Genomic DNA, 13609 nt, shown 5'->3' on the forward strand with positions numbered 1-13609 from the left:
ATTCTGATCGAACAGACAATGTGTTCAAATAATGTAATCTATCTTTTATTTATTTTATTTATGCATTCATTGTTTTATGTTTTATTTATTTTAAAATGCTGTGCAGAAAGATTCTCAAGGCGTCTGGCTGAAACTGGATTTATGGAAGCTTGTTTATGCAACATACACCTTATACAACTTATCTCACACCTTCAATTTCATCTTTTGCAATTATGAGTTACTGTGACTTTGTGTTTCTGCTTATTAACCTTATCTCCTTCCACTAATAAAGCCATACTAACACTGCAGACATGCTATCCTGTTCATCCCAAGACATTCTCCATGAGTAGCTAGTCCCCATCAAAAGGAATTGTTTAGGTGGGTTATATTGCTTGTTTACACTCTGCTGAGTTTTACTGTGGTAAGATTATTAGAAAATGAAAGTAGTAATTCACATCTGTGTGATATTTATAAGTAATTGCGAGATAAAAAAGTGATTTTACAATTGGTAAAATGTTAACTTGCGATTGCAGGATGTAAAAGTCACAATTGTGCAATATTACAAATGGAGAGATTAAAAAGATACAGATCTGCATAATATTTTCTCATACGTGGCAGAAATAAGCTTCCACAGGGATCCTGTTCATGCAGATGCAAGCAAGCTGTCAAATACAGACCACTTTCATTAACATGATTGTGAAGCAGTTCGTAGTAACGGCTTGTTCTGGATCATGGATGATTTCAATTAAGCAACCAGTTTGTTTTTGGTAGAAACAAAAATAAAATAACTCAGCGAGCAGGATTAAACACTTTTGTGACGTATCTCGTGATGTAGCTGAAGTGGAAGGGTCAGAGGAGGAATTCACGGACCGTGCTGAGAGTCCTGGCGTTTCTACAGTAGTGTTACAAACACAATATATAAATTCATAATTTGGGCCACGCCCCCTTTAGGCGCACTAAATGACAAGATTGTGATTATGGTGTTTTGTTACATCTCTATCGCTATACATTTGTGAACCGTACTCATGAGTAAAGACACTGCAAATTGCAATGCCCTTTTCTTGGTCTTCAGGTTGATCAATACTTGGTAAAAGTCACAATCAATTCCATTAGCATCCTGCTAATAGAACTCACAAACTCTATTAATGTTACACATGAACTAGTTTAGCTTAAAAAACTAAATGAGAGTTTTGGAACGATTGCCACCCTGAGATAATTATTCTTAAATGCTGTATTTAGCCAGTCGTCTCTCTCATTGCGACTCTGATTGGCACCCTACCAGCAAGGTTAATACGGCTTGAGTTGATGATTAGTAGGAAAGTGTCTATATAAATTGAATTTGGCACAGGCTCAGAACACATTACCAGCCTCACCAGGATTAGACAATCTTCTCTCAAGAGAGACTTCAAGAAGATGAGTCGCAATAGCCCGCTATGTCAACCAGGGACGGTATTTTACACTGGGGCTGCTGGAATTTTCTGTGGCATCCATGAGACTACATGTTGTCATGAATTCTCAATTCAAGAGAAGATTCTCTTTCTATAGCAGCAAGCCTGTTTATGGAAACATTTAAGAAGGTAATATAAATGATAGGTTTGTCCTAATGGGCTGTTTGTAATAAATTATCATTCCTATAACAGCTCATTTGAAGTGGACTCTCAGAATCTAAGCATAAAAATAAACATATTAAATACTGTATGTGTATGTTATAGAAGAAGGAAAAGTGTATCACTGATATGGTAAAAGTGTTTGTTCAGAGACATTTATTCAACATTAATGAAGAGTCTCAGAAAACAGGACCAGTATTGCTTCTGTTCCTAACTGTGGAATCCCAAAAAGACAAGCATCATATATTGTATAGTGAGTAAAAAATAAAAATGGTTTTAATTGTCTTCTTCTACAAAATCATTAACTTTTAAACTTACAGCACATTTAATCATTTATATACAGCAGAACCTCAGCATATGAATTCCTTCCATTATAAATTTTCACCTTATGAGTTGAAATTTTGGAAGAAATTATCATTGGCATATGAACCAAGTGAAGCGAGTTTCTGATTTTTTTTTTTCAGTCAGTGAAAGCTGTGTGAAAGAGTCAACCCACAATAGCAACGTTGCCTTCGGCATCCATTCAAAAGCTAGGTAATTCTTGAGGTGTTTTGTTGTTAAAAGATTGGTGGTGTGGGCGGTCTGTTCTATTTTCAGCCCAAGCATGGTGGCACCACTTCCTGTGAGGAGCCTTCACATGGAATGCTTGGCTTGGGTCAGTTCTTTGTAAGCAGCCATACAGTGTACATACACTTCATATTGGGAATATTGATCATATTTTTGTGTGCCTGAACAGATTATCTGCATTTACATTATTTCTTATGGGAAACATTTGTCTTGCGAATAATTAAATTCGTTTGCTGAGGTTCCACTCTATTTTCTTTTACTTATGGAAACTTTTCTTCATTTCCTCAGTGCTTATATGATAATGAGAGGGGTGTGGCCAAATCTGTCTAAGCGTTAGACTGAACCTGGAGGTCTGTTTGCAAGATTTGCCCGCTTCAGGATCACAGCATGCTCTCATTAACGTTAACATTGTTTAATTAATGATGGAGTCATGGTAGAAGGGGGTGAGGTTGTGCAATTTCAGATAAAGCAATTTTAATAATGTCAAGGCAAACAGATCCAAACTGTGAGGAAAAAATCAAGGTCAGGGATAAGTCAAGAGATCAGCGAGCATCAATACGAGGTCTAGGCAAAATGCAGTGACAGAGGCTAGCTTTTTACAATTTTTAGATCTCAACTCAAAATGAAACAAAATGATTGCATTGATGGTAAAATTTCACTCTATTCTTTATTCCAGCCTTAATTCTTTCCAGTCGTTATGGAATAAAAAAATAAAAAGATATCTGGGATTTCTTAGTGAAAAAAATGCATAGTGATTTTCTTATAAATAATATAAATTTATAATAACTAAATTTAGATTTGAATATTAGACCATTGTTATTTGTTTTGTTCTGCTGTTCTGTTTAGGGCTGATTCCATACCTACCCACCTATTGAATTTATGTTGTAAAACCTTTGAACACTTTATATAAATCATTTGTGTTTATTGTAGATGCTTTAAAACATCAGTATGTGTATTTACTGTATGCACTTCAAACAGGACATGTGCAATCGGATGTCTCTTATCTAGAGTGTGAGATTTATATTCTAAGCAATGATGAAGCACCATTCAATTATTCAAAAACAATATAACCCAGCATGATAATATGTCCTCACATTAAAGTGGAAAACATTTAAAACACTTTTACAGCATGTTTACAGCATCACTTATTAATGAAGCTGTTTGTCAGGTCAAATGAACAAAAGAATGAGATGGGTACGAAAGAAAGAAAGAAAGAAAGAAAGAAAGAAAGAAAGAAAGAAAGAAAGAAAGAAAGAAAGAAAGAAAGAAAGAAAGAAAGAAAGAAAGAAAGAAAGAAAGATTTTATTTAATTTTATTTTGTATTTGCACATATCTTTGTTTAACTACTGTACATGCCTTAAATTGCCTTAAATTGTCCCCTGGGGATAAACAATGTTTATGTTTGTGATATTTCATTTATATTGAATAGGGAATAAAATGATTTTGTTATAAGGGTTCATGATATTTTCTTGATTTTAATGCAAAATTTTAAGTCAAGGTCTTTCTCTTGAGAGTGTATTCATATCTGAAATTTGTAAAAGATTTTATGTTTATGAAGTATGTAAATGTATACCTATTTCATTATCTGCATCAATAATTCATTTTTGAATGGGACTGTCCACATCATGCTGGGTTGCTAATATATTTCTGTGAAGCTCTACGCTGCACACTATTAGCATGCGCAGTCTATTTTATGGTTGTTGCACACAACAGATCGAGCTACTGTGCTGCAAAAGTTAAGCCTATCAATTCAACAGCGAGACGTGTTCACGGACACGGATTCCTCTCAGGGAGAAACAGGAAAGCTTCCTAAATGTTGCATACATGTTATACCAGAATAACAAAAACAACAACAATAATAATAATAATAATAATAATAATAATAATAATAATAATAATAATAGTAATAATAATAATAATTCTATAACTATAACAGATCTTTTGGAAATGGAAGGAGTGTCAGTGTTTTGTAACAGTCAGTAGGTCAGTAGTCAGTAGGAGTACTGCTGACCTTTTGCTTTCCCGTCTGTATTTCTGTAAATTTCTTAATTAAATTGTAGTATCTATGTGTTATTGTGGTTGGATATAAATTTACCAGGATTCACTGTCCAACCAAAACAAACGCCTACTGTAACACACTGGTAGATTTCCATTATGTGGTCCACATCAGATTAAATGTTTGACACTCTTTGTCTCCTAACTGCAGATCTGAGGTGAGAAAAGCTGAAGCAAACCAAAGTCAGTGTTTCAGGATGTACTCCTGACTTTTTGGTTTCTCTGTAACATGACAAACTGCACTTTTCCTGTCATACTTTATTTAAATCAAGAGACAAAAATGAGGCTGGTGAAGGAACGAATGTACACTACATTGGCAAAAGTTTTGGGACATCTTCCTTTACATGCACATGAATGTAATATGGAGTTGTCCCGCCCTTTGCAGCTATAACAGCTTCAACTCTTCTGGGAAGGCTTTCCACAAGGTTTAGGAGTGTGTTTATAGGAATTTTTGACCATTCCTCTCTAGAAGCGTATTTGTGAGGTCAGGCACTGATGTTGGACGAGAAGGTCTGGCTCACAGTGTCCACTCTAATTCATCCCAAAGGTGTTCTATGGGGTTGAGGTCAGGACTCAGTGCAAGCCAGTGAAGTTCCTCCACACCAAACTCACTCATCCATGTCTTTATGGACCTTGCTTTGGTCACTGGTGTGCAGTCATGTTGGAACAGGAAGGGGTCATCCCCAAACTGTTCCCACAAAGAGCATGAAATTGTCCAAAATGTCTTGGTATGAAGCTGAAGCATTAAGAGTTCCTTTCACTGGAACTAAGGGGCCGAGCCCAACCCCTGAAAAACAACACCTGAACTCAAGTATGTCACCACGTCACTCAATAAATCACCACGTTTTGGCCAATGGTGTCTTGGTTGTCACTCGAATCACAATGCTGACAGAGTCAATACCAGGGAATCCTAAAATATGTCCCTCTTATACCTCTAGGCTAACCTTTAGGGGCGTAACACCATGTCACCCTGTTTTCTAGAAGTTTCACTGGCTTCCTGTCTCACAACAGATTTAATTTAAAGTCCAGTAAACCAGAGCCTGAACTGTTTGGTCACTTCCCCTTTTATTGTGTTGTGCTATGACTGTTTACTTATGCAAAGTGTTATTAGTAGTGTAGTAGTAATAGTAGTACTTTTTGTTCTGTGCATATGATCTTTTATTTAAAGGTTTATTTGAAAGTAACTTTAGACACAGAACAATCTACAAGGATAAACGCCTATAGGTGACATGCAAGTAATCATTTGGAGCAGATCTATTATTCAATCTTAATTCTTGCTGAACATTACATTCTTCCACCTGCTCCTTTGACCCCTGAACACAAGCAATCCAGCTTCGTCATGCAGAATTAATCAACGTGTGACGTCACAGCAGCTGAGTCTTGCCCTATATCCGTAACAACAGTCTGTCCCATCATTCTGCCATTAGCTTTAACAGCAGGGCTGGTCATTAGACAGGATGAACTGCACACCAAGGGCCCCATAACTGTCTCCTCCATGGGACAGGCTCATGGCTCAGAGACCCCAGCATGGCTGCGTGGAACAGAATACGCCATCAGGCTTGGGCCTGTTTTGGCTGCTTCATAGAATCCTCCCACTGTGAACTCCCCAGTCTGACCTTGAGATCCAGTATTTAAACGGCACGAGATGAAGAATGCTCACCAGGCCCGCACTGTATCAATTACAACACCCTAATTAAGAGAGAGTGTCTGCAGGAGATAAAGAATACCATTAGAGGGGCAAAAACAGTGGGAAACAAGATTTTTTTCTTCTAGGGATTTTGGACTAATCCCATTTTGCTGGAACTGATTTTCACTCGTGTATTCTTTGAAGTGTAAATGCTAGGAAATAAATATGTGTGCCAAAGAAACCCCTGCTGTTTGTGAAGAAACAATAGAACAGCAAATAGGAAATGAAAATAGGACTGTATTTCTGTAAATTTCTGTAAATTTCTCAATTAAATTATAGTATCCATGTGTTGTTGTGCTCAGATACAAATGTACCAGGATTCACTATCCAATCAAGACAAAGGGCTACTCTAACACATTTCCATTATCTGGTCCACGTCAGATTAAATGTTTGCTCCAATCTTTGACACTTTTTGTCTCCTAACTGCAGATCTGAGGTGAGAAAAGCTGAAGCAAACCAAAGTAGAACTGAAATGTCCTGAATTAGTTCTAATGAGGTTATTAGCATGTGCATTGAACCAGTTAAAGGAAGATCTTCAAAGCCTTTTCCAATCTCCAACCAAGCATCTCAGACAGGCTGGAGAGGCCTGGGCTTAATGTATAAGATGAGATTTAACTCCATCCTGAGACAAACAGTCTCATTTCACCAACACTCTCATTTTCTCTAGAGCCCTCCTTCACGCTATATTGTGACTTATTCCCCCAAGTGCCCGTGATAGATTGTACCATTTCCGACAATAGATTGTGCCAATCTGTCTGCTTTGCTCACAGAGTAAATAATGCAATTATCTTTGTAAATATTTCTATTTCCGCAAGCTACATTGGGAATACCGGGTCGTCGAAGGCTCTCTTAGAGTAAACGATCAAAATGTATTTGACTTTTTGCCTTTGTAGCCTTTGTCCGTTTTTTTTTTCCCCTCATTTTTCCAAAAAGACCTGAGCGCTGCAGTTGGCACTGCTGCTTGAAAAATAAATGTGCCAAAATAAATAATGAATCAGCAATGCCGAAATGACTTTTGCAAGAGTAAGACTGTTTCACTTGAGCAGAAATTGAATGGCGAGTTATCTTCCTGACACAAATACACATGCTTTCCATAATCCCTGGCTCTAAAACAATGTCGAGCCACTTGAGGCTTGTCTGCATTTAATTTTAACTGTAGTACCTAGTAGCAAGCATCTGCACTGCTGGGGATAGGCTGTGATGTTCTTTGGCTGCAGGACTGTCTTTGTCAGAAACCAGAATGTCCCACAGAGCCTGTCCTCAGACAAAAGCTGCATCTGTTTCATAGGGATGAATGGCCAGAATGCCCTTGAAGTATACCGCTACTAATGCTTTTTTTTGGTTTAAGCGATAATTTTTCAGCTAATTAATTGCATATGATTTTTTACAGGTTTCAAAACATAGATGTACGAAGTCTGTTTCAGGAATCCAAACTCAAAAAACTCCCAATATGTTCCTCTAATTCTAGTTGGCAACTCAGAGACAAGAAAAGTGAAGACTTAGAACTAGAGGGTTGTGTTTGCATAAAATAGAGACATGTATCAGAAACCTTTGCCCATTTTAGTTACTCAAAATTAGCTGGCACTTATTAACTTGATGACCACTAGAAATCGTTGAAATGTAAGTTTTGAACTATTAAAATACCGAACAACAACATCAACAACAACAACAAAAATCCTTCTCCAAACATTACAATATCATGATCTGATTATTTACTTCTGTATAAACTTCTGTTTAGGATCTAGTTTAGTATCTTCTGACTTTATGAAGACGTGTGCACAATAAACTAACTGTCAGGAACAGCTGGACAGTTCCCTGCCAGGCCTGGAGGGAGTGCTGGCAGGTGATTCTGTGAAGCCTGCTTTGTGTGTATTTTGTGCCATGCCTTTACTATTGCTCTCGTTCCCGCCATGTCACCTGTTCCCCATTAGTCCTAATGTTGTGCCCTATAAATAGGGATCCTTTTCTACCTGTCTTTGTCAGCCATTGTTCTATGTTTGTTGTCTGTAAGTCAGGTTTCTGTTTTCATATCATGTCTTAGTTATTAGGTTAGTCTTCCCCATGTCTTGTGTTTATGTTGATAAAGCAGTGCTTGTCTGAATCCCACGAATGGGTCTGTCTCCATGGCGTACAGGCGCACGCACCACCACGGAGGCCCGTGTTCATGCCCTGCACGGGGTGGGGGGCGACCACACATTACAGAATGACTGGCAGCATTTGAAGATCCAGCGAGTTCCTGTTCATGGCAATGATCTGCAGTCTACTAGCGAGGGCCCTGGACTACCAGAGGATGACATCCAATAGACCACCTGCTTCGGAAACCATTCGAGCAGGTGGATCCCTTTCCCCGTTTCCCCAGGGAGGTGCCTCCATCCTTGTCCAGGACGAGGAGTTCTGCGGAGGACACCACTTGACCCCATGCCTTGGGGGGCATCCCCCTCTTAACGGTCCCATGGGAAGCGTGGTTCCACCATCTTGCCAGCCGGGGACTCCGCTCCACGATATAGTTCCGTGGAAGACGCTTCCATCCCGCCTCTTGCACATGTCTGATGTCACTGTATCCCTAGGACCTGGGGCATCACTGTGGACTATATTCATGGACTATGTCTCGTCTTGCATCTCCCCTCTATGTTGGACTACACCTCCCGCTTAACCCTGGGGCGACCGTCAGCTATGCTGGAGGCACTTCAGGAGCTGCGCCTTGATGGGGGGACCATGTCAGGAACAGCTAAACAGTTTTCTGCCAGGCCTGGAGGGGGTGCTGGCAGGTGATTCTGTGAAGCCTGCTTTGTGTGTATTTTGTGCCACGCCTTTCCTATTCTTATTCCTGCCATGTCACCTGTTCCCCATTAGTCCTAATGTTGTGCCCTATAAATAGGGTCCTTTTGTATCTGTCTTTGTCGGTCATTGTTCTATGTTCGTTGTCTGTAAGTCAGGTTTCTGTTTTCATTATCATGTCTTAGTTATTAGGTTAGTCTTCCCCATGTCTTGTGTTTATTGTTGATAAAGCAGTGCTTGTCTGAATCCCGCGAATGGGTCTGTCTCCATGGTGTGCAGGGGCTCGCACCACCATGGAGGTCAGGGACGGGCTGGACCGACCGGACGTTACACTCATATAAAAAATAAAAAGCAAAATAATAATTTTGTATATAATAATGTCCTGGATTAAATGCTATTTTATAATTTGTTGAGTAATAATTGTAGAAGCCATTTTGTAAAATTAAATCAAATTTGCAATAAGTAAATAATGGTCTTGTAATTCATCTCTTGTTTATATACTAGAGCAAAGAAGAAAAATCTTGTTTCTCTCTTCTGTCCAGCTAGTGGTCTAGATGCTATTAAGAAACCTTGTCTTGGTTGTGAATTACAGTACATAGATGTATTTTGCAAACTCAAATGCACAACTGCGTAACATGAGTCTGAATACTTGTAGCTTTCTCTGTGTAAATTTGCACTTGGATCATAAAGTGTAGTGAATATAAATACAGTGTATATATATATATATATATATATATATGTATATATATTTGTTTAAAAATCTAACCTTTTTATTGTCTGGATCTTTTCTGCAGTGATGCTTTGAATGACCTTTTCCAGTATATCTGTGCTTGTAGCGGGCATGGCAGGCTGCTCCTCAGTTCGTTTAGCATGTAGACCAATCAGCAGTCCCAGGAAGAAGGCTCCTGCTCCTAATAGCACGTATTTGAGAATGCAGGTAACACTTATCTTGTGCACCTTGGGAACAGTCCCACTGTACTGCAAGACGTAGTTGGGGTCCTCATGTAGTCTCTGGAAGCGTCCGTGAGGAGACACCGATGGCTGGATAAACTCTGGATTCATTTCACCACTGGATGAGTTTCCCAAGGTCTGTGAGTCTGCACACTCTAATCGGAAGTTGTCCAGCCCGGGCTCTTCCAGCTCCTTTTCCATCTCCCATTCCAGATCAATAGAAGCTAGCTGATCCTCACCTTCCAGTTCCTGGGGGTGTGTGGATCTACCATGACTGGCATGTGCTTTGGTGTATGCCATGTCCTCACCTACACACACACACACACACACACACACACACACATTAATATACACTGATTTACAACAAGTACAACAAACAAGTCAGACATAATGAAAGAAGAAAAAATTATTGTGTAAATTCAAGTTTTTCACAGTTTTAAATGTCTTTCAGTGTTCTAACTAAATCAAGCATTCTCAGGGGAGCCAGGAAGGGCACAGTGGTTGACTGCTGCTGCTAAAAAAGATCATTAATGGTGACGACTTCCTGGGATCAAATTCATAAAAAAAAGGAGACCAGCATCAAAGTACTCCATTAAATTTAACTATCCCTTTTAAAGTGATCACCATCAAACCCAAACCAGCCCAATCGATAATAACAAAATTGCAAAAGTGCCCAGAAATTTCACAGTGGACAAAGGCTATTACTCATTTTAAATTCAACTGCAAAGGGTCTCCAATGGATGAAAATTTGCTGCTTGAAAAGATCAGCATCAGGAAAAATTGAAAACATCCAAGGAATGGTTTTCGATCAAGCGGCAACGTCTTAAAATAAAACACTTGTTTGAGGTCAGGGGTAAAATGTAACCTGATAAAAGTGAAAAACATCAGTAGTGCATACACCAGAAGACAGAAAAAGGACATAGAACTATTTCATATTATGTTTAATTCATCTTCAACACATATTCTACATGGCTTCTCTCTCTCTCTCTCTCTCTCTCTCTCTTTCCAAACCATTAAATATTTCCTCAGGGCTGGACATTATGTGGATAATTCAATGAATGTGCCATTTGAAGGTGCCATTTGTGTGTAAAACATGGGACAATATGTATGTGCTGTAAATATCAAAACTTTAAAACAGCTAAATTGTCCATAACAACTTATGTACATATTTCAGATAAATAACAACACTTTATGTAGTTTCCTTGAAATATTGTTGTTGCATTACTTCTGTGAATCTATTTCCTAAACCATCCATTAACATATTCACTCCTATACAATATTTTAAAAAAATTCACATAGCACAAAGTTGTACAATCCAAACTGCAAAGATTATGGTAAAAAAAAAAAGAACATGAAGTTTATCTTTTTTCCTTATTTCTTACTGAGGTTGTGGTATTAACAAGTGGTTTGTGGCAGGGACAGTGGAGCCTCAATGGTTCAGACTAATCAGAAGGTCACGGGTTCAAGCAGCAGCTGCTGCCCTTGACATCCAGGCTGTCGCTGTTGGGCGCTTGAGCTAGGTTCTTTACCCTCTCTTCTGCATGAGCACTCTGTCATGGCTGAACCTGCACTTTGACCCAAGCTTCATAAAAAGCTATGACATTTGAAGTATAGAATTTCATTGTGCTGTAATTTATGTATGTGTGTCGAATACATAGGCTGCTTCACTACAGTACAGTACAGTACAGTACAGCCATGTTCACTAATAATAATATATACTGAAGATAAAGGAGTACATAACAGCTTTACATCCTCATGCCATTTTCACATCCCACATTTTGCCTATTTGTTAATTCCGACCCTGAGTAAAATGCAGCCATTGTCAGCACTGAAACTTGAGCAATAAGGAGAATAATTTGTTCAAGGAAACATTTCTCATAGATTGGAAAAATAAATTTGAAATAAAGTTCGCCCAATTCTCTCCTCAATTTGGTCATCTGCCAAATTGCCCACCATCAGCCAGTTCACCCTAAATGCGCTAACATATGCTTCCACTGAGAATTGATGCCAGCCATCACATATTATTTTTGGACTGCTATGTCACAAAGAAGCATAACATTCTCACTACCTTACTTCTTCTATACACATTATATCACAGATGCATGATACATGATTGGCTAGAGATGTTTGACAAGGGTATGCCATTACTCCCACCAGGACAGCACGGACAGTTTTGGTCCAGATGGCTGTGGCGTCATCGTGATTCAAACTCACATTTTATTCATGATCGCTTGGATGGATTTCTGTAGCACCACTCAGGAACCTGAAGTTACAATGGATTAATTTCACCCCAGTCATGATAATCACACAGACCTAAACATGTGCTTATGTGAACTCTTGACCATCATGACAATATATGGACCAAATTGTTTCCACAAAGCTGGATGCACACAATGTCTATATATGCTGTAATATTAGGATTTCCTTAGACTTAGAGCCTCAGTGTACAAAGCGAGATGAATAAAGACAAAGATTGGTGTACAAGAAAATGAGTGACCTACACAAAGCATTGACCTCAACCCAAATGAACACCTTTGGAATGAACTGGAACTCCACTGTATGCCGTGTCTTCCTGCCTGACATCAGGGCCTTCCTTCAGCAATGCTCTTGTTTTTGAATGAGCACAAATCCCCAGAGCCACACTACTAAAATGAGTGGAAAGTCTTCTCAGAAAAGTGCAGACTGTTACAGAAGCTGAGGAGGGGTCAACACTGTATTAATAGCCATGGTTCTGGTATGGGACATTCAAGGACAGAATGAGGTGTGATGGTAAGGTGTCCAACTACTTCAACAGAAAATCAACGCTTTTTTGATAACGACAAACAGATGTTAATAAACTGTTGACATTTTTTAAGATTCTAAAGCATAGAGAAATGCAGATAAGATATTGAGCAGGTTTGTATGGCTCACAAACCTTTTTTTCAATTTAGATGTGAATGCAGAGAGGAGATCCTCATCCAGCCCTTGACCCTGGCTATGATACGGGTTGTCAAACGTTTGGGGCTAAATTGACCCTGCTCTCCTCATCTCCTCAATGCTTTCCTCTTCTTTCCACCCTTTTTCCTTTCCTCTTCTCTCCTATCACTCGCTCAGGTGGCGATGGAGCTCTGCTCTCTTCTTCGCAGAATGACAGCTGACATTCAATCACCAGAAATGTCAGCAATTTAACGCTTCTCAGCTCCACAACAGAGCCATCAATTAAAGGCCAATGGAATGTACCATCTTTGACTTTTCCCCTGAGATTGATTTGACAGTGACACTAAAATGGAATGCCGCTGGAGTGCACACACTGCGCACATTCAAGCTGGGCTAAATCAATTTTCCGAACCGTCTAAAGGACAGATTTGAGGAGCAATTTATTCATGCGGCATGTTCCACTGGGCTACATTATGTTAGATTGAATTTTAGAAATATTATATTTATTTTTTATTTTTTTTTGTCTTGTGATTGACACGAACAAAATCTAGACAGAAAACGCTTCATATTTCTTGGTGCATTTTATACTCACCTTAATCAGTATTTATAAAATTCTCCGTGCATAAATGCAGCTGAAATTGGTGGAGACAGGCGGAGTATCCAGTGTCACTCTCAGGAGGGGAACGCTGGAGTGTTGCTTGTGGCAGATAAGACAACATGCCATGAGTAGCATGACTAACGACATCTATCAGGAAATGAATCCAAGCCCAACCCAAACAGGTATCAGACAACACTAAACTTAACTCCTCGCTGCAATGCAGCTCAATAAACCACACACGCTACATGGCTGTCATAACATCAAAAGGCCATGACCCAAAGTAAGTGGATGTCTCAATAAAAACTACAGCAGATATTGAAGAAAAACAGGATATTGCAAGAAAGAACTGGGAAAACTCTCAATACAAAAAAACTTCCCTGTGCCCTTTACCAGTTCACTTTAAAGAGAAAATACAGTCAGGAAACTTTCTCTCAGATGTGATTTTATCAAAGTAATCAAGTTAATACAATG

General features: G+C 39.0%; 1 protein-coding gene across 2 annotated transcripts in view; it reads right to left on the reverse strand.

Moving 5' to 3' along the window:
• Positions 1–13609, reverse strand: part of LOC131360937 (inactive N-acetylated-alpha-linked acidic dipeptidase-like protein 2) — a 266958-nt gene that overhangs the window by 186313 nt on the left and 67036 nt on the right. For both annotated transcript variants that reach the window (XM_058401795.1, XM_058401796.1), the window contains one exon: positions 9440–9932. In XM_058401795.1, coding sequence (XP_058257778.1) covers positions 9440–9924 — 485 coding nt within the window. In that variant the 5' untranslated portion in view covers positions 9925–9932. The remainder of the gene's footprint in view (positions 1–9439; positions 9933–13609) is intronic.

Source organism: Hemibagrus wyckioides, linkage group LG10 (genome assembly GCF_019097595.1).
Source record: "Hemibagrus wyckioides isolate EC202008001 linkage group LG10, SWU_Hwy_1.0, whole genome shotgun sequence".
NCBI lineage: Eukaryota > Metazoa > Chordata > Actinopteri > Siluriformes > Bagridae > Hemibagrus > Hemibagrus wyckioides.